Source organism: Nyctereutes procyonoides, unplaced genomic scaffold (genome assembly GCF_905146905.1).
Source record: "Nyctereutes procyonoides isolate TBG_1078 unplaced genomic scaffold, NYPRO_anot_genome, whole genome shotgun sequence".
In the NCBI taxonomy this organism is placed as follows: Eukaryota; Metazoa; Chordata; class Mammalia; order Carnivora; family Canidae; genus Nyctereutes; species Nyctereutes procyonoides.
The window spans coordinates 15,685,772-15,710,744 of NW_026575052.1; the positions used below are offsets into that span (position 1 = coordinate 15,685,772).

General features: G+C 41.1%; 1 protein-coding gene across 10 annotated transcripts in view; it reads right to left on the reverse strand.

Annotated features, from left to right (window-relative positions):
* Window positions 1-20,029, reverse strand: part of PUM1 (pumilio RNA binding family member 1) — a 134,547-nt gene extending 114,518 nt beyond the window's left edge. For 8 of the 10 annotated variants that reach the window (XM_055332909.1, XM_055332902.1, XM_055332904.1 and 5 more), the window contains exons 1-2: window positions 19,797-20,028; window positions 14,711-15,084 (exon numbers count right to left, since the gene is read on the reverse strand). In XM_055332909.1, the coding sequence (XP_055188884.1) occupies window positions 14,711-15,073 (363 nt within the window). In that variant the 5' untranslated portion in view covers window positions 15,074-15,084; window positions 19,797-20,028. Of the gene's footprint in view, window positions 1-14,710; window positions 15,085-19,796 lie in introns of all 10 variants that reach the window. The other 2 variants (XM_055332910.1, XM_055332906.1) reach the window with 1 other exon arrangement.
* Window positions 20,030-24,973: the final 4,944 nt, after the last annotated feature.

The following is a 24,973-nucleotide window of genomic DNA, read 5'->3' on the forward strand; positions in this document are numbered from 1 at the left end:
TTGGAAAAGAAGTTAAATAATTTCCAAGATCTTTTCCAATGCCAAAATTCCACTACAAATGTATAACCTCTCTCATTCGATACAGTAAATCAAGCTCTTTTTTTTATATATCATTTTTTTAACGATTTTATTTATTTATTTTTAAGTAAGCGCTACACCCAATGTGGTGTAGGGTGTACCCTCAAGACCCAGGGATGGATCAAGAGTCACATGCTAAAAAAAAAGAAAAGAGTCACATGCTCTGGGACACCTAGGTGGCTGGCTCAGCAGTTGAGCATAGGCCTTTGGCTCAGGTCGTGATCCCAGAGTCCTGGGATCAAGTCCCATATCGGGCTCCCTGAGCCCGCTTCTTCCTCTGCCTGTGTCTCTGCCTCTCTCTATGTCTCTCATGAATAAATAAATAAAATCTTTAAAAAAAAAAAAGCTACATGTTCCACCGAATGAGCAAGGCAGGTACCCCAATAAGTTCTTAATAGTGCTCAGTTCAGCAGCACATACACCAATAAGTTCTTAATAGAAAGACATAAGGTTGGAATGCCTGGGTGGCTCAGTCGGTTAAGCATCTGCCTTCAGTTCAGGTCATGATCAGGAGTCTGTTTCTCCCTCTCCCTCTGCCCCTCCCAGCTTGTGTACACATACTCGTGCTCTCTCTTTCTCTCTTGCTCTCTCTCAAATAAATTAAATCTTTAACCAAAAAAGGTTTATCTTTTTTTTCCTTTTTAAAATTATAAAAATTTCAGGGTTTGAAATTTGGGAAATAAAAACACAGACAAAACCAAATTACCCATAATCTCCCCACCCACCCAAATAAAAGCAGTATTTTGTCATATTTCCTGCCAATCCTTTCCCCATGTACATGACTCTTAATGAATACATAGAACTTAAAGCCCATTTTCTAGATAATAAATTAACAAAGGAACTGTATTTAATATAAAATTAGTATCATCTGATTTGTGTCACTCAAACACACCACAGCTTCATCTTACACTCATTTCAATGTAGACACTCACTGAAATTCTTGTCTGGAAAAAAAATATTCTTTATAATTCTCTCCTCACTTCATGAAATTAAGTTTCTTCGTAGAAAAAATACATTAATTCCATTGGTTTGCATTTTACCAGGCTTCTGATCACTATTTGTAATATCTCCTTAATTTGGCCAATTGGGGAAAAAAAAGAAAACAATTTAAACCAACAAACTCTTAGCAAATTAAAGAACATTTTTTAATTAACAGCAGGTATGGTGCTTTTAAATACATACAATAACTAGAATTAGGTTAATGAATTGTTCCCTTGCTAAAATCCTTTGGGAACTTCCTTTAGCAGAGAAAAATTATTTGTCATTACTGGATCAACTGACTATATATATATATGATATCTAAAGAGAAAAGTTCCTTGAAAACACCTGTTCTCTAGAATTTAAGCATTCCTGTTCCCAGAGTTGTAAACAAGTTTATTTATGCTGTTAATGTGAAAACACTTACTTCATAGATAAGAGAAAAAAGTTACCATTAGTTCTAGTAAAACTTGTTGCTTGGAAAAATTCCAAATCTATGGTGTGAAGTTATAAATAAACTTACCCTCCCAAGTTTATTTCTAAGAAGCCCTGGCACATGTATGACAAAAACTCTCAACAAAATAGGTATAGAAGAAATATACCTCAACATGATAAAGGCCATATATGACAAACCCACAGCAAACATTATATTCAAGAGTGAAAAGTTGAAAGGACTCCCATTCTCACTTTTATTCAATGCAGAACTAGAAGTTCTAGCCACAGCAAAGAAGAAATAAAAGGCATCCAAATTGGTAAGGAAGAAGTAAATCACCACTACTTGCAGATGACATACTTACAAAAATGACCGTAAACACTCCACCAAAAAAAAACTATTAGAATAAATGAATTCAAGGACGCCTGGGTGGCTCAGTGGTCAAGTGTCTGCCTTTGGCTCAGGTCATGACCCTGGGGTTCTGAGATCAAGTCCCATATCAGGCTCCCCACAGGGAGCCTGCTTCTCCCTCTGCCTATGTCTCTGTCTCTGCCTCTCTCTCTCTCATCTCTCATGAATAAATAGATAAAATCTTTTTAAAAAATGAATTTAGTAAAATTGCAGAATATAAAATTAATATACAGCAATTTGGTACATTTCTATTCACTGATAAAGAACTATGAGAGGGACACCTGCGTGGCTCAGCGGTTGAGTGTCTGCCTTTGGCTCAGGGAGTGATCCTGGGGTCCTGGGATTGAGTCCCACATCAGGCTCCCTGAGGAATCTGCTTCTCCCTCTGCCTAGGTCTCTGCCTCTTATGAATAAATAAAATCTTAAAAAAAAGAAAAAAACTATGAGAAATGTAAAAATAACAATGTTTTATAATTGCACCAAAAAGAATAAAACATCCATAAATAAATTAAACCAAGGAGGTAAAAGACCTATACTCTGAAAACTTGTAAGATGATAAAAGAAATTGACGATGACACAAATAAAAAAAAAAGGTATACACCATGCTCACAAAATGGAAGAATTAATACTGTTAAAAATGTCCATACTACCCAAAGCATCTATATGGTCAATGCATTCCCAAAAATATCAAAAAGTATTTTTCAGAGCTAGAATGATCCTAAAGTTTGTATAGAACCAAATAAACAAAGACAAAAAACAAATTGCCCAAGCAATCTTGAGAAAGAAAACGAAGTTGGAGATATACTCCCAGATTTCAAACTATACTACAAAGCTAAAATAATCAGAACAGCATGGCACTGGCACATAAAAGACACACAGATCAATGGAGAATACAAAGCCCAGAAACTGGTCAATTAATCTACAACAAAGGAGGCAAGAATATACAATAGAGAAAAGAATATACAATGGGGAAAAATACTCTCTTTAATAAACTGTGTTGAAAAAACTGGACAACTACATGCAAAACCATGAAACTTCGAATGCTTTCTTACACCATACATTAAAAAAAACTCAAATGTATTAAAAACCTAAGTGTAAAACCTGACACCATAAAACTCCCAAAGGAAAACAGAAGCAGTAAACTCTTGGACATGAGTCTCAGCAATATATTTTTGGATCTGTCTCCTCAGGCAAGGACCATATAAATAAATACGACTACATCAAACTAAAAAACTTTTTCACAGTGAAGGAAACCATAACAAAATGGAAAGGCAACCAACCGAATGGAAGGAGATATTGGCAAATTATATATCTAATAAGGGGTTAATACCCAAAATATCTGCAGATAATATACAACTCAACACCAAAACACCAAATAATCTATTTAAAAATGCACAGAGGACTTGGATAGAGATTTTCCAAAGAAGACAGATGACCAAAAGACTCATGAAAAGATATTCAACATAACTAATCATCACACAAATGCAAATCAAAACCACAACGACATACCCCCTCACACCTGTCAGAATGACCAGTATCGGAAAGACAAGAAAGAGAAGTTCTTAGGTGGCTGAGTCAGTTAAGTATCTGCTTTCAGCTCAGGTCATGATCCCCGGGTCCTGGGATCAAGCCCCACATCAGGATCCCTGCTCAGTGGATTACATGCTTCTCCCTCTGCCCCTGCCCCTCCTTATGCTCTTTCTCTTCTCAATCTCTCTAATAAATAAAATCTTTAAAAATCATAAAATAAAGATAAATAAAATCCATTAAAAAAAAAGACATGGAATAACAAGTGTTGTCAAGGATGTGGAGAAAAGGGAATCCTTGTGCACACTTGGAAATGTAAATTGGTATAGCCACAATGGAAAACAGTATGGAAGTTCCTCAAAAAATCAAAACTAGAGCAGTGCCTGGCTGGCTCAGTTGGAAGAAAAGCATGCAATTCTTTTTTTTTTTTTAAGATTTTATTTATTTATTCATAGAGATGCAGAGAGAGGGAGAGAGAGAGAGGCAGAGGGAGAAGCAGGCTCCATGCAGAGAGCCTGACATGGGACTCGATCCCAGGACTCCAGGATCATGCCCTGGGCTGCAGGCGGCACTAAACCGCTGCGCCACCGGGGCTGCCCAAGCATGGAATTCTTGATCTCAGGGTCATGAGTTCAAGCCGTGTGTTGGGCATAGAGATTACTTAAGTAATCTTAAATAAAGGAACTTAAAAAAAAAAAAAAAACTAGAAATACTATACAATCCAGCAATTCCACTTGTGGTATTTATCCAAATAAAATGAAACCACTAATTCAGAAAAATAATGCACCCCATTGTTCACTATGGCATTATGTACAATAGCCAAGATATGGAAACAGTCTAAGTGTCCACTGATAGATGAACAAATAAGGATGTGGTATACACACACACACACACACACACACACACACACTCTGGAATATTACTCAGCCACAAAAAATATGAAATCTTTCCATGTGTGACAACATGATCCTATAGGATAGTATGCTAAATGAAATCATAGAGAAAAAAATATACAGTATGTCTTCACTTGCATATGAAATCTAAAAAACAAAACAAACTGAACAAACAAAACAAAACAGATTCAAATAGAACAAAATGGTAGTGGGGGGGCCTCAGGGGAATGAGCAAAAAGACAAAAGGAATAAAGTACAAATGTCCAATTATAATATAATTAAGTCATGGAGATATAAAAAACTACAATATAAAAAATACAGCCACGGGGGATCCCTGAGTGGCTCAGTGGTTTAGTGCCTGCCTTTGGCCCAGGATGTGATCCTGGAGTCCCTGGATCAAGTCCCAACATCGGGCTCCCTGCATGGGGCCTGCTTCTCCCTCTGCCTGTGCCTCTACCTCTCTCTGCCCACCCCCCACCCCCGTCTCTCATGCATAAATAAATAAAATCTTAAAAAAAGAATACAGCCAGTAATAGTGTAATAAATTTGTATGATAACAAATGGTAACTAGACTTATCATGGTGATCATTTCATAACCTATGTGTCAACTCATTCTGTTGTACACCTGAAACTAATATATGTCAACTATACTTCAATTAAAAAAACTAAAATTTAAAAACTAAAAAATGGGGGATCCCTAGGTGGCTCAGCGGTTTGGTGCCTGCCTGCCTTTGGCCCAGGGCGTGATCCTGGAGTCCCAAGATCAAGTCCCAAGTCGGGCTCCCTGTATGGAGCCTGCTTCTCCCTCTGCCTGTGTCTCTGCCTCTCTCTCTCTCTCTCTCTCTCTCTCTCTCTCTGTGTGTGTGTGTGTGTGTGTGTGTCTATCATGAATAAATAAATAAAATCTTTAAAAATAATAAAAAAATAAAAATTAAAAAATAAAAAATACCCAGAGTCTGGCTGGCTCAGTCGGTAGAGCATGCAACTCTTTGACTCCTGATCTCAAGGTTGTCAATTCAAGCCCCACGTTAGGCTTAGAGCTTACATAAAGAATAAAAAATTAAGCCTGCAGAAAAGTGCCACCAGACATCTGGAATATGTGCTTCAGATCCTGGGTTTCAATCAATCATTAAAAAGGTAAGACCACCTTAAACACAAGTGAAAAATAGGGATGCCTGGGTGGCTCAGTGGTTGAGCATTTGCCTTGGCTTAGGTCATGATCCTGGGGTCCTGGGATGGAGACCTGTATCAGACTCCCTATAGGGAGCCTGCTTCTCCCTCTGCCTATGTCTCTGCCTCTCTCTCTGTCTCATGAATTAATAAATAAAATCTTATTTTAAAAAAGTAAAGATAAAATAAAAAATACAAAGCACTGCCACTAGTGAAATTATTTTCTTTATGTTTATATCTCTACATTAGAGACTTCTGAACCTTCAAAAATCTTTAGGTATCTAAAAGAGATGAAAGCGTATCTCCAGACGAAAACTTGTACATGTTAGGCACCTGGGTGACTCAGATGGTTAGGTCATAACCTCTGGGTCCTGGGATGGAGCCCTGTGTCAGATTCCCTGATCAGCAAGGAATCTGCTTCTACCTCACCCTCTCTGCCTCTCCCCTATATTCGTGCTCTCTCACTGAATGAATAAATACAATCTTTAAAAAAACAAAAACTTGTACATGAATCTACATAGCAGTATTGTTCATAAGAACCAAAAGTAAAAAAAAAAAAAAAAAAAAGAACCAAAAGTATAAACAACCCAAAGGTCCATCAATTGATAAACGGATAAACAAAATGTGGTATATACCTATATAATGGACTATTAATAACAATAAAAAATGAGGTACTGGTACATGCTATAACATGGAAGGACCTTTAAAACCTGATGCTTGGGATGCCTGTGGTTGAGCGGTTGAGCATCTGCCTTTGGCTCAGGCCTGATCCCGATTCCCAGGATCAAGTCCCGCATCAGGCTCCTTGCATGAAGCCTGCTTCTCCTCCCTCTGCCTGTGTCTCTGCCTCTCTTTCTGTGTCTCTCATGAATAAATAAATAAATAAAATATTTTTTAAAAAACATGATGCTAAGTGAAAGAAGTTAATCACAAATACTACATATTGTAGGACTCTATTTCTATGAAATGTCCAGAATAGACAAATCCACAGAGTTGACAGGTGGTTGCCAAGGATTAGAAAGTGAATGCTATTGGGGAGCCTGGGTGCATCAGTCTGTTAAGCATCCAACTCTTGATTTTGGCTCAGGTCAAGATCTCAGGATTGTGAGATCAATCCCCATGTCAGAGCACACTGAGTGTGGAGTCAGCTTGGGATTCTCTCCCTCTCCCTCTGCTCCTCTCCTCATTCTCACATACGCTCTCTCAAAAATAAATAAATAACCTTTTTAAAAAATGTGAATGCTACCGGGTATATTTGGACGGGGTGATGAAAATATTCTAAAACTGTGGTGATGGCTGGACAACTCTGTGGACACTAAAAACCACTGAATTGTACACTTTAAATAGATCAATTATATATCAATAAAGCAGTTAAAAAAAATCTTCAGGGCCCTCGATTTGTACAAACCCAAGAATTTTCCTGAGGAGGTTCATAAAAACACTAAGGGTACTTTAACCATAAAAGAGCACTTACTAAAGGCAATAGACCTATCCATATCTGCTAAATCTTCTGAAACCATTAATAAGGCACTTTAAAATCAACAGTTCTCCAACAATATTACATGAAAAAAACACACAAGAGCATTCCTCTGAAAAAGGTCCAATTACTCTTCAACTGCAGGTTCTATCACCAATGATATCTATGTACACCCGTCAGGCCCAAGTTCTTTAGTCAAGTTTCCAAATATTAAACTCCACAACCGGGATCCCTGGGTGGCGCAGCGGTTTGGCGCCTGCCTTTGGCCCAGGGCGCGATCCTGGAGACCTGGGATCGAATCCCACGTCGGGCTCCCGGTGCATGGAGCCTGCTTCTCCCTCTGCCTATGTCTCTGCCTCTCTCTCTCTCTCTCTGTGTGTGTGACTATCATAAATAAATAAAAATTTAAAAAAAATAAAATAAACTCCACAACCCATCACACCTCATTATAGTCACAGGCAAGGCACAAACTACTAGAGCAGTCCACTGAGTAGAAGCCACTCTCTCATTACATCTCCTTACTATATCCAGAAAATGAAGAAACTGAATATAAAAAAGAGAGGAAGAGGGCCACAAATCCTTCAACCAACAACAACAAAAACACAAAAACTATTACACCCTATCTTCAGCACTAACTACTCTTCTTGGCAGTGTGTGGTCAGTCCTATGTTTCTCTATGAAAGTTATGTCATTATCCAAGAGTGGATAGATTCTAAGCCAGTGCTAGAACTTTTTTTTTAATTATCTTTTCCACAATACACAGAAGCATAATTCTGTAATCAGGCTCAGCCTGTACAAAGTGTTCAGCGAATGCTGTTGCCTGAGAGAAAACAGACACATACACAATAGAGGTCTCTTCTGCAAGTACAGAGAAGTGTGCTAAGAAACAGCATCATTTACTTTATTCAAAAAGCATTTCAAACACATCCATAACTGAAATCTAAAACATAGCTCTTCCTAAATAACTGCTATTTTTCTTACTGAGAATCTCATAATAATTTTTAAAAAAAGATTCTATGTTATAATTCATCACATTTCCCTCTCTTCTTTGGCCACAGGGACCACCCCAGAGCAAATTCTATAACCCACTCCTCTGGCAAATATTTATAAATTCTAAATTAACTTCCTTCATTTCCCTGACATACCCTTATTTTCCCATTGTTACATCTCATTACCACCCATCCTATTTCTTTTTCCTAATTTCACAACAAACACCTTCTGAAACAAAGATATATCATAAACCTCTGCAAGTTGCCATCTAAGGAGCACAATCAAGTACCACACACAATATCAGAGAAAAGCAACTGATTGCTATTTTTTTTCACCAGAACTAATTCTTAAAAATGGAAAATAGTTCTAAAAGTTACAAAGAAAACCTACTGACGATCCTTTTGATCAAAGTACATAACGTTAAGTCCTTGTGAACTCCAAATACAATGAAAAAGGCTCAAGGAGTACAGATGTAAAACAAAATATGAAAGCATGGACTACTCAGTTTTAAAGTATGATGTTAACCAAATGGCAAGACCCAAATGCTGAAACATCTAAGCAATCTACCCAGAAAAGTAAGAAGTCCATAGTCTAAAATGATCATTCAGCAGGAACAACAGAAAAGGATCTCCAGGGGCACCTGGCTTGCTCAGTGGTTGACCCTCTGATCCTTTGGCTCAGGTCTGCCTTTGGCTCAGGTCGTGATCCCACCGTCCAGGGAATGAGTCCTCCTGGGAACGAGTCCCGCATCAGGCTCCCCACAGGAAGCCTGCTTCTCCCACTACCTATGCCCTTGCCTGTCTCTCTCATGAATAAATAAATAAAAGGGGTGGGGTAGGGTGGGGAGGGAAGGGGAGAGGAGGGGAGGGGAGGGGAGGGGAGGGGAGGGGAGGGGAGGGGAGGGGAGGGGAGGGGAGGGGAGGGGAGGGGAGGGGAGGGGAGGGGAAGGATCTCCAGGGAATGACAAGATTTTCAGTATGGGAAATACTTGAGCTCCCTCCTAGTTTAACGGAGTATTTATTAATTAAAAATATAAGGATTAACTCCCAGCCATTGAAGAGTTAAGGACACTCATACCGAGGGTGGAAATCAAGATACCACTAGAAGGTGACACGACCAAGTGAAAGAAAACAGAGGTACAAACAAAGTCAAAAAGAAGGTTAATCCACTGACTTCTGCCTGGCTATGCAGAATTATCCTCCACCAGCTGTCAACCCTATGGAGGATACTGATCTATCCTAGTGCCAACAGACTACTAGCAAAAGTAAAGATCTGTTTAGTTGTCCTCTAAAATTTCCTTTCACTCAAGTAGAGCTACCTACCTCTGCCCCTTAAAATCCAGTACAGAGGCCACACAGTTCAACTGGTCGACCCTAAAAATCTTCCCCTATTTCATCACCCACTTTATCTCACAGCAGTTTACAGAGAAAACAGATTTCACAATAAGAGAATAAAACAATCACAAGTCAAAGACTTGACCTTGGCTTTGCATGATGAAACTTTCAATACTATTGAAAATAGAAGTTCTCAGGTTATAAAAATTACTGTTGAAATAAATACACAAATTTTTTGTAGGCAAGATTTTTAAATAATATTATTTACTTAGGAAGATGTGTTTTCTAGTATTTTATAACATCCTGACCCACATCCATTGTCTTGTTTACTGTAAGTTTTACAAGCCAAAAAAACAAAGTCCATGAGACTTCTTTCCATCATTCCCCTCCAAAGACTTCAATTTGGCTCAAAAATGGGGCTCTGAAGTTTCTAACTATGCCAAATACAATAATTTTAAGTCTTAAAAGAAGTGACAATATATTTATATTCTTAAGGTATAAAAAAAGACCAATACAGAAAGAGCCCAATCAAAAAGAGTTTGCACATGGTTCAGTCAGTTAAGCGCCTGGGGGGAGGAGGGCTGCATGGAGCCCTGCTTAGAGCTCCCTACTCAGCAGGGGCTCTACTTCTCCCTCTTCCTCTGCCCTTCCTCCTGCTTATGTTTTTTCAAGGGCTTGCCCTCTTTCTCTCTCTCTCTAATAAATAAAATCTTGGGATCCCTGGGTGGAGCAGCAGTTTGGCGCCTGCCTTTGGCCCAGGGCGCGATCCTGGAGACCCGGGATCAAATCCCACATCGGGCTCCCGGTGCATGGAGCCTGCTTCTCCCTCTGCCTAGGTCTCTGCACCACCCCCCCCCCCGTGACTATCATAAATAAATTTTAAAAAATTAAAAAAAATCTTAATAAAACACAAATTTGAACACCTTCCTCACCTCAAAATTATTTTATCGTCTTTAAGTTTCATCTAGTTTTAAACATTTATTCAAATATTTAAACAGTTTAATTTTTAAACTTAAATTTTTTGTTTTCAATAAATTTTAAATTATTTAAAATAGTTTGCAAGATTTTTTAAGTAGTGCCTATTACAAGACATGTTCTCAAGCTGTTGTTTAAACCTTTAGAGAGCCTCACGCTGATTATGTTAAAGTTTACATTTCAAATATAGAAAATATTTTTAAAAAGTCACATACATATATTTAGGCACAGCTTAAAGAGCTCACTATTAAAAGAGGAGAAAACCCAGATACTAAGAGAATTTCTACATCACGCAGGAAAATCCTAACTGGGATGCCTGGGTGGCTCAGAGGTTTAGCGCCTGCCTTTGGCCCAGGATGTGATCCTGGAGACCCGGGATCGAGTCCCACATTGGGCTCCCTGCATGGAGCCTGCTTCTCCCTCTGCCTGTGTCTCTGCCCCCCCCATGTCTCTCATGAATAAATAAAATATTTTTAAAAAAAAGGAAAATCCTAACTTCAAAGGGTTAAAAAAAAAGGTTTTTTAAGTGTAAAAAACTGTTCACAAACGAACAATGAGAGAAATGCCTATAAAGTACCTGGCACAATAAATAGTTTCCTTCCCTCCAATAGTAGTGGCTGGCATCACAGCCTGTGATACTCTACTTCACCAGCTCACTGCTAAAAACCACTCTGCCAATTTGATTTAAATCTTGTTCCATTATGCCAAAAGGCATTAAAAAAAAAAAAAAAGCTAATGAAATAGGTCCACCAAACAGGAATAATAGTCCAGGGGTTACGGCAGATTGTGCTGGCAAATAGATCACTATATATTGAGTCATTCTGTCTTGATATAGATAAGTTTCCCACAATTACTACTTAGAATACACATGTAATAAAAACAAATCAGAAAAAAAAATGGACTTTTAGCATTACTGTTTCTGTGGAAAAAAGGCACTCGTAATTCTAGAAGAAAAGTCAACATTATTTGTATTCCTCTCATTATCAAGTTTATCATCTCTAAAATTCAAGCAGAAATTATGGCAACTAATTCTCTGACCTCAGAATGCGCTACTTTGTTGCAAACATTTTGTTTGCTTTGGTTTAGTTTTTAAAGCAGGAACCATTGGGGGGGGGAGAGGCAGAAACTTAAGAGAGCATGGGAACTGGAATCACAAAGACCTGATTTCAAAACCAGATTCTATCTGGTAACTAAGCTTCAGTTTCTCATCTCTCAAAAAGGATACTACCTCCCCCGTGGCACTTTTCTGAGACTTAAAAGACAGGAAATACAGTCCGGTGCCTGAAATATAAACGTTTCTATCCCCATCAGTGGTTCCCACCTGACAAATTTTTTTTTTTTTACTCCTCCAATCAGTAACAATGACTGAGGAGGGCAGTGATTCTCCACCTAAAGATAAGCCCCTCCACTCTTCAATTCTACTACACTCACCACTGCCTCACCTGTTTGCCCTTGTGTTTCTCTGCAGGACAGCTAAGCTCTAAGATCTGCTTTATCCGAGTACCAATCTGAAGAACTCCCTAAAACAATCAACACAAAAATTACAGCCATCACCTGACAAACAGTCTTTAAAAACACAAGTTTCTGCCCTGGAACAGATAAACACCAAAACCAGTAAATTATAATACATTATAATGACTGTAGTAGAGGTAATCTGTTTTTGGCTCACATCTGCAAACAGCAACTACCCTAAGTTTCTCTAACACTGTTCATTATATCATGTGTCTGGTCCAACAGAACTGTGTTGTGATGAGTGCCAATTCCAAGTTGGTTCACTGGTTTAGGCCCCCTGGGTATGGAACAGGTTTTGCCATTTAACAGTAACTTCAGTTTGCTAACTGACCCAGATAAAACTGCTCAACAAGTCAGATGTGGTTCCTTATGATAAGGCCCAGCATAAGACACAGCCCAGACTAATAAGCCTTCTATAAACACTTGTTGACTTACACAGCACAACCAGATTTTAGATCTTAGAGCGCTGCCAAAAACTGACCCAGAATTTGATCTTCCCACCTCACACAGGACAGGCAAGCACCCTGATTCTCCTTTAAGCTTTACCTAACAGCCTATCATTAGGAAAGCCAACACAAGATCTATGATAGAGATTTTTCAAACCAATATTTATGACTTCTAAACAATGTTTACCAAATAAGGCAAAGATTCCACTTTTGCCCCTACACAGATATCATCCAAACCAAACACCTCCTACTTGGCCCTCTCTCTACCTGCACAGCTGCCTACATCTCAAACTCAACATACATACTACCAAATTTAATTATCTTGTCCCCAAACCAGATACCCCTTTCTATTCCTTTTCCTCTATTCATTATCCCAGGGACCTAAGATTTCTAATTCAACCATTAAACTCTGTATTTCTTAATACCATAACTTCTTTTCCATTGCTCACACCAACCCTTACCACCCACTCCAATCTCTCACTGCCAACTCAATCGTCCCAAACACCAATGGATAAAAGCCATTCCATACATATACATTCAAAGATCCTGCGGCTTACTGAATAAATTTTGGCCTTGGCATTCAAGGCCCTTCTTTTTTTGACAATGTCCTTTTTCTCCAATTTTATTTTAAAGCCAAATGATTAGGCAGCCATGCATTCAACAGATTTCCTCTGAAGTTCTATTATACGCCAAATTGTAGGGAATGGGATATTGAGGTGAATAAAATCTGATTCCTAGCCCCAAGACTCCAGGCAAATAGCAAAGAAATATAATGCCTTAAAGATAAAAAGCACCCTAGAGCACCCAGGAGGTGGCTCTGTCAGTTAATCAGATTCCAGATTTCAGCTCAGATCATGATCTCAGGGTTCAGAACAAGGCCTATGTCCAGCGCTGTGCTCAGCAGGGAGTCTGCTTGAGATTCTTTATTTCCCTCTCCCTCTGCCCCTCCCCCTGCCTGTGCTATAATAAACAAACATCTTTAAACAAACAACAACAACAACAAAGATTAAAGGTGCCCTGAGTGCAGGTACTCCCTTAGGAGTACCTGTTTGGTGCAGTTGGTTGAGTGTCCAACTCTTGGTTTGGCTCAGGTCATGATCTTGGGATCCTGAGATCAAGCCACCCACATCAGCCTCTACTCCCCACCCCAGCTCACTCTCTTGCTCTCTAAAATAAATTAATTAAAAAATAATAAAAGCCCCCTGTATGTCTTAACTTCTTAGTGCCCAATCACATACCTACACATAGTAAATGCTTATGAAGCAGCACTGATACTGAGGATTATTCCAATAAACCAAAGACATATAACCAATGTGCTCAATAAATCTCATGAATATAAAAGATAAATTCCATCTCTTTATCTCTACTATAATAAAGAACCACGGCGCACACACACTGCCTTTTTTGGAAGGGTCAGAAAAAGCACAACTGAGAATTCAGGTTTGCAAAGTGTGCTCGTACCTGATTTATTTCTGAAGCAGAACAGAAGCACCAGAGACTTGGTGAAAGATGTCCGTTCTTTTTGCTAGTCAGTACTCATTGACAATATAAAATGAGCCCTCTGCAAATTCAACCTATACCCTATTTCAAAGAATAGCCTGATTAAAATATTCCAGTCCTTTTATCACTATCAGGAAGCTAGGAAACACAGTTCAGACAACACTCTCTTCTCAGTAAAATATATTTGTGATTCCAGCTATGGTGTGGGATTAGTAAAGTAAGCATGTTAAAACTAACCAAATGAAACAAGTGCTTAGAACAAGAGGACAAAGATGGTTGAAACCTAAAAGCCACAACCGCTCCTCTCTGACACAAAACATCAAATATACCAGTTCCATTTCAAATAAACTTCACATGAGCAGCTAATTTGTTATCAACTTCCTACTACTTTTAACTATAACATCTTAAAAACAAAAGTCGCCCACGCCCAACAGGAAAGGCTCTGAAAATATGGATGCAAACTATAAACAGCTCAAACAGTTCTTAAAAGAATATATGTAAAAGGAAAAAATGTATTCTTGGTTTAAAAAGTATATGCGGGGACGCCTGGGTGGCTCCACGGTTGTGATCTGGGCTGCGCCCAGGGCGTGATCCCAGGATCCAGGATGGAGTCCCACATCAGGCTCCTTGCAGGGAGCCTGCTTCTCCCTCAGCCTATGTCTGTCTGTCTCTCGTCTCTCTCTCTCTCTCTCTCTCTGTCTCTCATGAATAAAGTCTTTAAACAAAAAAAAAGTATGTGCGAAAACATAACACATGCACATCAAAACAATCTTGTCTTAAATGAATTGTTTACTATTTAGCACCAGAATGATAAATGACCCAGTAACAATATTACAACATTCATCCTTTAAAACAAATGACTCTTAAATTTGGACCAAATGAAATTAACAATTTAAGCTTTTAAAGACATTCACTGCAAGCAGATATCCTAAGTGAACAGAGATTATAAAAGAGTTTCAAAGCTGAAATAGTGAACTTTTTTTTACCTGATGTTCTGCATGAATGTTATCCCCAGTAGGCCATCGATGTTTGCTATTATTATAGCCGCCTCCACCACTGCCTCCTCCCCCAAGCTGCTCACCATGCTGCCTCTGAAAGAAGTAGTCCACCATAGCGTCGTCTTGGGATCGTCCTGCGACTCCTATGGATCCTGGGACAGGGCTGGAGTGTGTCCCAGCTGCAAGAGCCTGATTTGCAGCTGGTTGTGGCTGCGCTTGCGACCCTGTTCCAGATGTCAAAACAACAGGCATGTTGGGATTAGCTGGTTCTTGAGGGTGATGTTTCAGGTGGGGGCTGAAAGAGTCCTGCCAAAGCACTGCTTTTCTCTTCAAGACACATGCAACGCTCATTCCACCAACACCTAAGGACAAAGAAGTTACAAATGTTTAAAATTCTCATTTTTTAAAACATAACTTGCTATATACCAAGACAAAAATATGAGTCCCATGTCCTTTGCAATACCACATCTACAACCATTTTCTACGAAGCAGCTAAATGTTTTATAATATATACGTGACTTTCCAAACTGAAACCTCTATTTTAAAGTTGCTGAATACGTGCAGGTGTGGAATAAGTATAGCTGGTTCGTGGCAGACAATATGAAAGACACTGAGATCAGAATTCAATACAGTAGCTTCAGGAAAGCTTATTGCTACCAAACCTAACAATAGATACAGAATTGGACTTTAATCAGTGGCTCCTCTACTGGACTTTTTTATACTTTAAGCCAGTTTTGGCAGATACTTTTTTTTTTTTGGCAGATACTTCTTAAATGAACAAAAGTTCTATAAAATATGACTTTAATGTCTGTCGGAACAGACATTAAGCCAATAAACCAAACAAAAATCCAAACCCCATATATAATTAGCAATGACTCAGACTATCTAAAACTTGAAAAGATCCTTTAAAATGTCCAACATATTCATAGGATGCTCCTTGAAGAAACAGTAAAGGCGGCCCCACCCCACCCCGACCAAGAACAGCAACAGAATGTTCTTAGCCTGAACCCTTCTGGATGCTGTTGATGGGGGAGTGGAGGTGGGTCAAAATTTTTACCAATAATTTACAATTGCAATCAAATCATTATTCCACTATAAACAGGATGAAATCAAATCAAACTCAAACATTTTACTAATGTAGAAATCTCACTATTAAAAAAGATACCTCAATAATAACAATTGTGTGGCAAATATACTGCAGGACAATTTTATCAGACTTACTTTACAAATGAAAACACTAAGGTTGGGATCCCTGGGTGGCTTAGCGGTTTAGCACCTCCCCTCCACCCAGGGCGTGGTCCTGGAGTCCCGGGATCAAGTCCCACATCAGGCTCCTTGCATGGAGCCTGGTTCTCCCTCTGCCTGTGTCTCTGCCTGCCTGTCTCTCTCTCTCTCTCTCTCTCTCTGTCTCTCTGTGTGTGTGTGTGTGTGTGTGTGTGTTTCTCATGAATATTTTTTTAAAAATCTTAAAAAAAAAAAAAAAACACTAAGGTTATATGATGTGCCCACAGCCATCCAGCTAGTGAGTTGCAAAACCTAAATCTGTTTCAGGAGCGCCTGACTGGCTCAGTCTATGGAGCTTGTAACTCTTGATCTTGGGATCTTGGGATTGAGGGCTGGAGCCCCACAATGGGTGTGAGGATTACTTAGAAATAAAAACTTTAAAAAATAACCAATCTTTTGCACCCAAGCTTAGTTCTATCAACCCCTTGCTACTACCCAGTAAATCAACACAGATAATATTTCTCTTATTCTTTGGAACAAAGAATCTCCAAAATGTTACTATGAAACATGACTCTTTAAATTTCTTAAAATCAAAAACTACATTTGTACATAAGATAGAACATTTGTCAGGCTGTGGGTGCTTTAAAAATTGCTACAAAGAAATTAATCAGTTATCTGTTAGACAATACCTGTCAATAGTCACTGGAGTCTAATTTCAAGGCTATCAGTTTAATAGTCCACTACTACAAATGCCTTCTCTACCAAGGCCTACTGAAACATTTCAAAAACAGATTCACAAGATTTATGAGAAATCTATTATTTCTTTATAGAATTAAACCTCCTGGTAAAGAAGCATTTGCTTCTCACAATCCATGTTTTGAAGCCAGAAAAAGACACCATGGAATCTGTAATTCATTCAAAGCCTAATTTGGAAATGCCTAGTTTCAGTTAACAATTCCAATCCATCGGAATCTTACTAGAGTAGTGGGTAGTCTAGCTTTCTAGACTACAGTTTCTGCTTTTATGAATACAATCATGTTCAAGCTTAAGTACCAAAACCAGAAAGTCATAGCAGTATTTACCACAGGTCTTTGCAAAGCGCCAACCAGCCTAACACCCTCTCATTTGATTTTCAAAAGAATTGCCCTTTTTTTATGCAAGTATAACTAACATAACATTGTATTAGTTTTCCTGTGCACAACATAATAAATGGATATTTGTATACACTTTAAATGATCACAATAAATCTAGTTACCATCCATCACCATACAAAATCATTGCCCTTTTATCAACAGTAGCCAGTCCCATTTTCTTCCACAAGGGAGTATCAATGTAACAGTCTGTTACAAAGTCAGGAATCCCAAAACCTAAGTTTTACCTCTAACCTAGCAACCTCTCTGAGCCTGTTTCCCCATCCAGAAAACAGAAGAAATCCTTTCTCTAGGACTCACAAGTTCTTTTAATCAAAATCAAAATCAAATGATATGAAAACTTTTTGGTAACTGTAAAGTCACCATGCTGAGACCCCAGGAATTCAGTTACACCAGTTAAGGCAATGAAGCTCCAACCCCTTAAGAGGATTCCTAAAATAGCAAATGCAATTTTTACTGAAATAAAAGACTTGCCACAATACTTATCTAACAAAGATCTTCCGTACGAAAAAAAAGTTTACCTCTGAAAGGCGCAGAACACTACTACTTTCTAACAAGAGGTTGGGGAGGGGGGAGGAGTTCCATAAAAAACTTCAAACAAAACAATTGGCTTTTGTAAAGCTATCTGTATGCCCTAAGACTTCCTGCTTTACCTAATGAGGCAAGGCAGTTTCTCAAACAAGAGAAAACCTGGCAGAAAGGACAGTTTGAAAGTGAGCAAATACCTAAGCAATTAACATGTGTCTTGGGTAGTTGTGTAATATCTTGGCAACTACAGCACAAAAATCAAGAAATCAGTCACTTAAATATCAGAAAACATTTAAATTGTTGATGCATTTTATAGAACTCTCAAAGCACACTAAAAAGTTATGTGCAGCATCTGAAATGTGATTCTTTTTTTTTTCAAATAGCACATAATAAAAAATACTTTAAGCAACTAGAACTCAAGGGCGGATTCTAGTTACTCTTACAAAGTTTTCAAACTGTTCACATTAAAGTTTTTTTTTTCTTGTAATATCACTAATAGATTTTATTCCAAGCAAAGGAACACATTTAATTTCCCCACCACTCTTTTTTTTCTTTTCAACGAAAACGCTTAGTTTAAAAGGTGTTTATTTTTTTGCCACTCGGGGAAAAAAAAAAAAAGTTCTGTGGTCATAAATGGACTTTAAAGCAGTTCATCTCAAACCCAAACTAAACTTCAAACCCAACTTCAAAAAGCTGCGGCCTTGGACGGAATGAATTCAATTACGGCTAAGGCGAAATACTAATTCAAAGTTCAAAATCCACTGGGTATTTCCCAAAGACCCGGATAAACAATCAACAGCCCCAAAAGAGCGTTTCTACAAAGTTAAAATTAGCAAGGAGTCAAAACGTTTGTTTACCCAAAAAAAAAAAAAAAAAAAAAGTGCTTTGGGGAGCCACATTATCTTGGCTTGTTTGGGTTGAGTTTGCGTGGTGTGGTTTTTTTTTTTTTCCAAAAAACAAACAAACAACAAAAAAACGCTAAAGCCACGAGCCCATTGTTTCAGAAGTCACGGAGTTTTAAAACAGAAAACCTCCCCCCCCCCATCCCAAAACAAAACAAAACAAAACAAAAACAAAAGCCCTTCCGTAAACTCTCATTCTCTGTCCCAAGGAAGAGGAGGACGCGAATGGTTTGGGTCATCGACAACTAAGAAGAGTGTTTTCCCAATGAGACAATGAAGAGTAACAACTCTTCAGGTTGGGGGGGTGGGGGTGGGGGTGGGGGGGATGAAACCCTCCCCGAAGCCGGGGTGTCTGTGTGTGTGTGTGTGTGTGTGTAAACGCGCCCGTGGGGGGGTGGGGGCCCCCGGGGAGGGGGTGCAAAAAGTTACGGGAGCCTCTTCCTCACTTGACGTGGGAGTGGTACTGACAAGCATCACGCCCGGCGCCTGTTTACCACGACCGCCGAGTCGAGGGCTCAAACTCTCCCACACTCGCGTCCCTCGTCCCCCCGACCCCGAGGGCGAGGGCGAGGCGAGGGCGAGCCCGAGCCCGCACGGGGAGCCTCAGGGAGGGAGAGCCCCCCGAAAACACAAGGCCACAAGCGCCCGGGAGGCTGCCAAGCGGTCTGAAACTTCCTGAAGGCCACTTCTCCACGTCCGCGGCTCGCCAAGTTCCCCCCCACGGCGGGTCTCGCCGTAGACCGAGGGCCAGGGCTGCTCCGCCGAGCGAGGCATTGTTCCTCCCGCTCCGGCGCCGCCGCGGAAGCCCACGGGGTCCAGGGAGCCCGGGGTGGCCCAGAACCACACTTGGTGGCCACACGGGAGACTCGCGGCTTCGCAAACCCGTCCAAAAAGAAAAAGAAAGAAAAGAAAGAAAGAAAGAAAGAAAGCAACCCGAACGGCAACGTCGATCTTCGTGGGCTCCAAACGGGGCTGAGCAGAAAGGTACAGGCGCGTCTGTGCCCCGGGCCCGGGCCTAAAGCCCCGGCATTTCCCTCGCTTCGACCCTGCTCCCCGCCCCCTCCCTCCTTTGATAACAATAGGGGCCTTGCTGCTGACTCCAAAACATGTACGAGGAACGGCGAGTGAGGAGCCTCAGCCAGGGCCCCGGGCGGCTTTTCCGGAGCCCTTCTCACCGCCACAATCGCCCTCAAACGCCAATACAAAGGGACAATCTGCTCGCTGGGGGTCCGGAGCAGCGTTTGGGGCCGGCGAGGTGCGGATACTCACGGGCGGAGCGGTAGGATGAAGATGGATTTCAGCCCCCCGATCTTCTCTCTCCGGCGCTCTCGCTCCCCCTTACCTTTCACTCCGACAACATGGCGGCCCACTGGGGACGGGGCTGGCGCGGTGCATCCTGGGATAGGCGCTGGCCCCGGCTCCGGCGGTGGCAGCGGCATGTGCGGAGCAGGCAGGCGGCTCTGGAACAGGTTGCCTGGTTGCCATGCCAACCCGGGGCCTGTGTGAACTTGGGAGACTCGCAGGCAACACAACCGCTGCGCGCGCGAGGGCCCGCCCGCCAGGCGAGCGCGCGCGCCGTCGCGGGCAGGGGGCGGGCTCCGCGCCGGCCCCGGCGCGCCCGCGGGGCTCTCTGGGCGCCGGGCCACGCGCGGCTGGGAGCCGGGCTCCGGGGGGGTTGGGGGGGGGCTGGGGGGAGGGGTCGGCCCGGGGCGCCCCGCCCGCCCCCGCGCGCTCCCCGCCTCCCCGCCGCGCTCCACCAGGCCGGCCTGCGGGGAGACGCGCTCGCTTACTCGCCGCCCCGGCGGCACAGGTGCTGGCTCCCGGCCCCTCTGCTGCAACTTTCTGGCTCCGGGGCCTATTGAATCTCCCTGCCCTCGTCGCCCCGTTTGGAGAACGAAGAGGAAAATGGGAAGGGCTGCTCAGCGGAACTGCCGTGGGGATTAAGCGGAACGATGTGGCTTATCTATTCCTTTTAAAGATGCCCAGTGCTAAAAAATAATAATAATAAAAAAATTTTTGAATGAAGATGCCCAGTGCTAAATACAGCGTCTGGGACCTGCAAACGGGACCAATGCATCATTTGCAGGGGCCCGAGCAACATGAAAGTGCGGGGCCCCTTGTTCAAAGTTGTTAAGGAGGGGATCCCTGGGTGGCTCAGCAGTTTAGCGCTGCCGTCAGCCCAGGGCGTGATCCTGGAGGTCCGGGATCGAATCCCGCATCGGGCTCCCGGCATGGAGCCTGCTTCTCCCTCTGCCTGTGTCTCTGCCTCTCTCTCTCTCTCTCTCTATGTCTATCATAAATAAATAAAATATTTTTTTAAAAAAAGAGGAATAGAAATTTGGCCATTTGGGGGATGCCTGGGTGGCTCAGCGGTTGGGCATCTATCTGCCTTCGGCCCAGGGCGTGATCCTGGAGACCCGGATCGAGTCCCATGTTGAGCTCCCTGCATGCAGCCTGCTTATCCCTCTGCCTGGGTCTCTGCCTCTCTCTCTGTGTCTCTCATGAATAAATGAATAAATAAATAAAATCTTTTTAAAAAAATAGTGTTACATTTCTAAAAAAGAGAAAGAAGAAGAAAGAAAGAAAGAGAAAGAAAGAAAGAAAGAAAGAAAGAAAGAAAGAAAGAAAGAAAGAAAGAAAGAAAGAAAGAAAGAAAGAGGGATCCCTGGGTGGCGCAGCGGTTTGGCGCCTGCCTTTGGCCCAGGGCGCGATCCTGGAGACCCGGGATCAAATCCCACGTCAGGCTCCCGGTGCATGGAGCCTGCTTCTCCCTCTGCCTATGTCTCTGCCTCTTTCTCTCTCTCTGTGTGTGACTATCATAAAATAAATAAAAATCAAAAAAATAAATTAAAAAAAATAATAATAAAATATTGGGATCCCTGGGTGGCGCAGCGGTTTAGCGCCTGCCTTTGGCCCAGGGCGCGATCCTGGAGACCCAGGATCAAATCCCACGTCGGACTCCCAGTGCATGGAACCTGCTTCTCCCTCTGCCTGTGTCTCTGCCTCTCTCTCTCTCTCTCTCTCTGTGACTATCATAAATAAATAAAAATTAAAAAAAAAAAGATTAAAAAAAAAAAAAAAGAAAAAGAAAGAAAGAAAGAAGAAAGAAAGGGGATCCCTGGATGGCGCAGCGGTTTGGCGCCTGCCTTTGGCCCAGGGCGCGATCCTGGAGACCCGGGATCGAATCCCACGTCGGGCTCCCTGCATGGAGCCTGCTTCTCCCTCTGCCTGTGTCTCTGCCTCTCTCTCTCTCTCTCTCTCTCTCTCTCTCTCTCTCTCTCTCTGTAGCTATCATAATTTAAAAAGAAAGAAAAGAAATTTGGCCATTTGATGCAAGTGACTTTTCAAATCAGTAGTAATTTGGCAAGATACTGTTATTCTATCTCAAACTAAGCCCAAGATGGGTTGAAAACTTAGGCAAGCCACGACACTACAAAAGACCGGATATGGGGATATCTTTATAATAATTGGAGGAGGGAAAAACGTTTATAATGAATGAAAATCAATTAGTTATTTTTAAAATTGAAATATATTTAAACATCTGTCAGGAAGAGCTGCCACCAACAAATACAACAGAGAAAGTAAGTTTTAAAATGTTGCAAAAATAAAATAAAATGTTGCAATATGCATGGTAGACAGAGGGTTGATCTTCATGATCAATTTTTTTTTAATTGTTATTTATTTATGATAGTCACACAGAGAGAGAGAGAGAGAGAGAGAGAGAGAGGCAGAGACACAGGCAGAGGGAGAAGCAGGCTCCATGCACCAGGAGCCCAACGTGGGATTCGATCCCGGGTCTCCAGGATCACGCCCTGGGCCAAAGGCAGGCGCCAAACCGCTGCACCACCCAGGGATCCCCTCAATTTTTTTAAAAAAAGTAATCCAGGGATCCCTGGGTGGTGCAGCGGTTTAGCGCCTGCCTTAGGCCCAGGGCGTGATCCTGGAGACCTGGGATCAAATCCCACATTGGGCTACCTGCATGGAGCCTGCTTCCTCTCTGCCTCTGTCTCTGCCTCTGTGTGTGTGTGTGTGTGTGTGTGTGTGTGTGTGTCTCATGAATAAATAAATAAAATCTTTTAAAAAAAAAGTAATCCAAAATAAACACATAAAATCACTAGCCTATAAACACATAAAGATAACTAGCCAGGGGCTGAGGGGTATAGGTGTAAGGGAATGGGGAGAGATAGCTAATAGGTACCGGTTTCTTTCCTGGGTGTTAAAGTTTTAAAGTTAGATTATAATGATGGTTGTGCAATTCTGAGAATACTGTGTACTAAAAACCACTGAACTATGTACTTTCAATGGGCGAAGTTTATGGTATGTGAAACATAACTCAATGAAGCTGTAAAAAAAATGGGAAAATAATACACACAACTTTGTAGTATTTGCATCTATTAATACATTGGCAAAAATTAAAATGATTATTAACACCCTGATGTGGCAAGTTTTGTGAGAAAATCAGCACTCATATTATTTTGAGTATATATTACTTTTATTTTTTTAAAGAACGTTATTTTTATTTTAAAAGTAAAAAAAGTGAGATTTTCGTTTCTGAAAAAGAAGGCAAGACTTTAAAGTTAGAGGTCCTGAGCTATGACACCTCCCGGCTGTGTGGTCTTGGGCAAGTCCCTGAGTCTCAGCCCTCTCATCAACAAAATAAGATTGTCAATACTCATCTCACAGGGTGGTTACAACAGTTTAATGAACTGACATATACAAAGTGCCTGACACAGAATCAACACTCTTTTATTGTAGCTGTTTTATTGCAGTTGTAGCCTTGTATTCATTTCTGAATCCCCAGGGACCAACATAGTGCAGGGCATATGGTCATTGCTCACAAAATATTTGTTAAATGAATGAATTCAACAGCCATTTGTAGTGTCAACTCTCAAATTAAACAACCCTAAAAGGAATATGTTGTGTTCAGAGATCCAGTTCTTAAGCCAGACAAGAAATTACTTAACCTCTCTCAGTCTCCATTTTCTCCCATGAAACATGAGGTTAATATAACAGCACTAAATGAAATAAAGCAGATAAAGCATTTAGTCCTATGAGGCCAAGACACCTGTGTGCTGAGAAGCTATAATAGAAAAGTATGTTAAAGGAGGAAACATAGTAGACATGACAAAACTACAAAGTTTCCAGAATCTTACCAGGCTCTGCGCTCCATGATTTCATTCTAAGATCCAGGATTAATTCCTTAGTTTTAAGCTTTAGCTTTTATTACTCAGGTGTAAAGATTCTAGTATCAGTGTAGCCACTGCCATGTGGTACCATGCCACACCCAGCCCCTGCTCAGTCAAATGTTGCAATCTCAACAGAACACTAGCTACCCATCCCTGGTTTCCCTTAATCGCCCTCAGAGGACCTGAGGCCCCTGTCCAGCCCCAAAACAGCCCTAGCAGAGCATCACCTCCCAACAAACTCATGAGATAATGCTTACCTGTGTGCCATGTACTGTGCTAAGACTTTTTATTCATTATTTCATTTAAACCTCCCCAAATACCTATGACATGGACAACATAATTATTCCCATTTTAGGGATGCCTGGGTGGCTCAGTGGTTGGGCTTCTGCCTTTGGCTTGGGTCGTGGTCCAGGGTCTTGGGATGGAGTCCCGCATCAGGCTTACCACAGGGAGCCTCCTTCTCCCTCTGCCTATGTCTCCGCCTCTTTCTCTGTGTCTCTCATGAATAAATAAAATCTTTAAAAAAAAAAAGTATTCCCATTTTAAAAATGAGAAAATTGAGACTCCAGGAGGTTAAGAAACCAGATTAGCATTTATCCAAACAAGTTACCTAGGGCTATTTGCTGAGTGTTGTCTGGTCAGCAGGATGCTGCAATCATCCCCAAAACTCGGGACTCTCAAAAACTCATCAGATTAAAACCATATATAATAGGTAATTTAACCAATCTATGAAAGTTTTCAAACACCAAGTCTAATCAAGCTGGCCTAGGCTAAAGATTAGGGTGGATTTGAGAAGGGTACTTTGGTCTAATCAGAAGATACCTAATCCATTCCATTGTAACCTAATCAGAGAAAGACCGAGATCTCAAGACAGAAACATTTAGTGAAGGCCATTCAAGAAAGCCTTGGTTCTTGGCAAATTGAATTTAAATTTAAAAAAAAAAAAAATTAGTCAAGTACACACACACACACACACACACACACACACAAAGAAAGCCTTGGTTCAAGGATTTCAAACAGTTGCCTCTTCCTTCATATATGTGGTAGTGGTTCTCAAAGTATGGGCTGAGGCTCACTGGTGAGTCAGCCAACCTGGCCTTGCTGACAGCTGAGAACAAATTCCAGAATGCACAAATGTTTTTCAGTTCCACAGACCTTTATTCTGTCTTAGGGCCAAGTGCTATTGGCTAGTAAAAGTTGCTATAATATAGTTTTTGTAAACTGAACAGAAAACATTCTCCAGTAGGGTTGGGATACTCG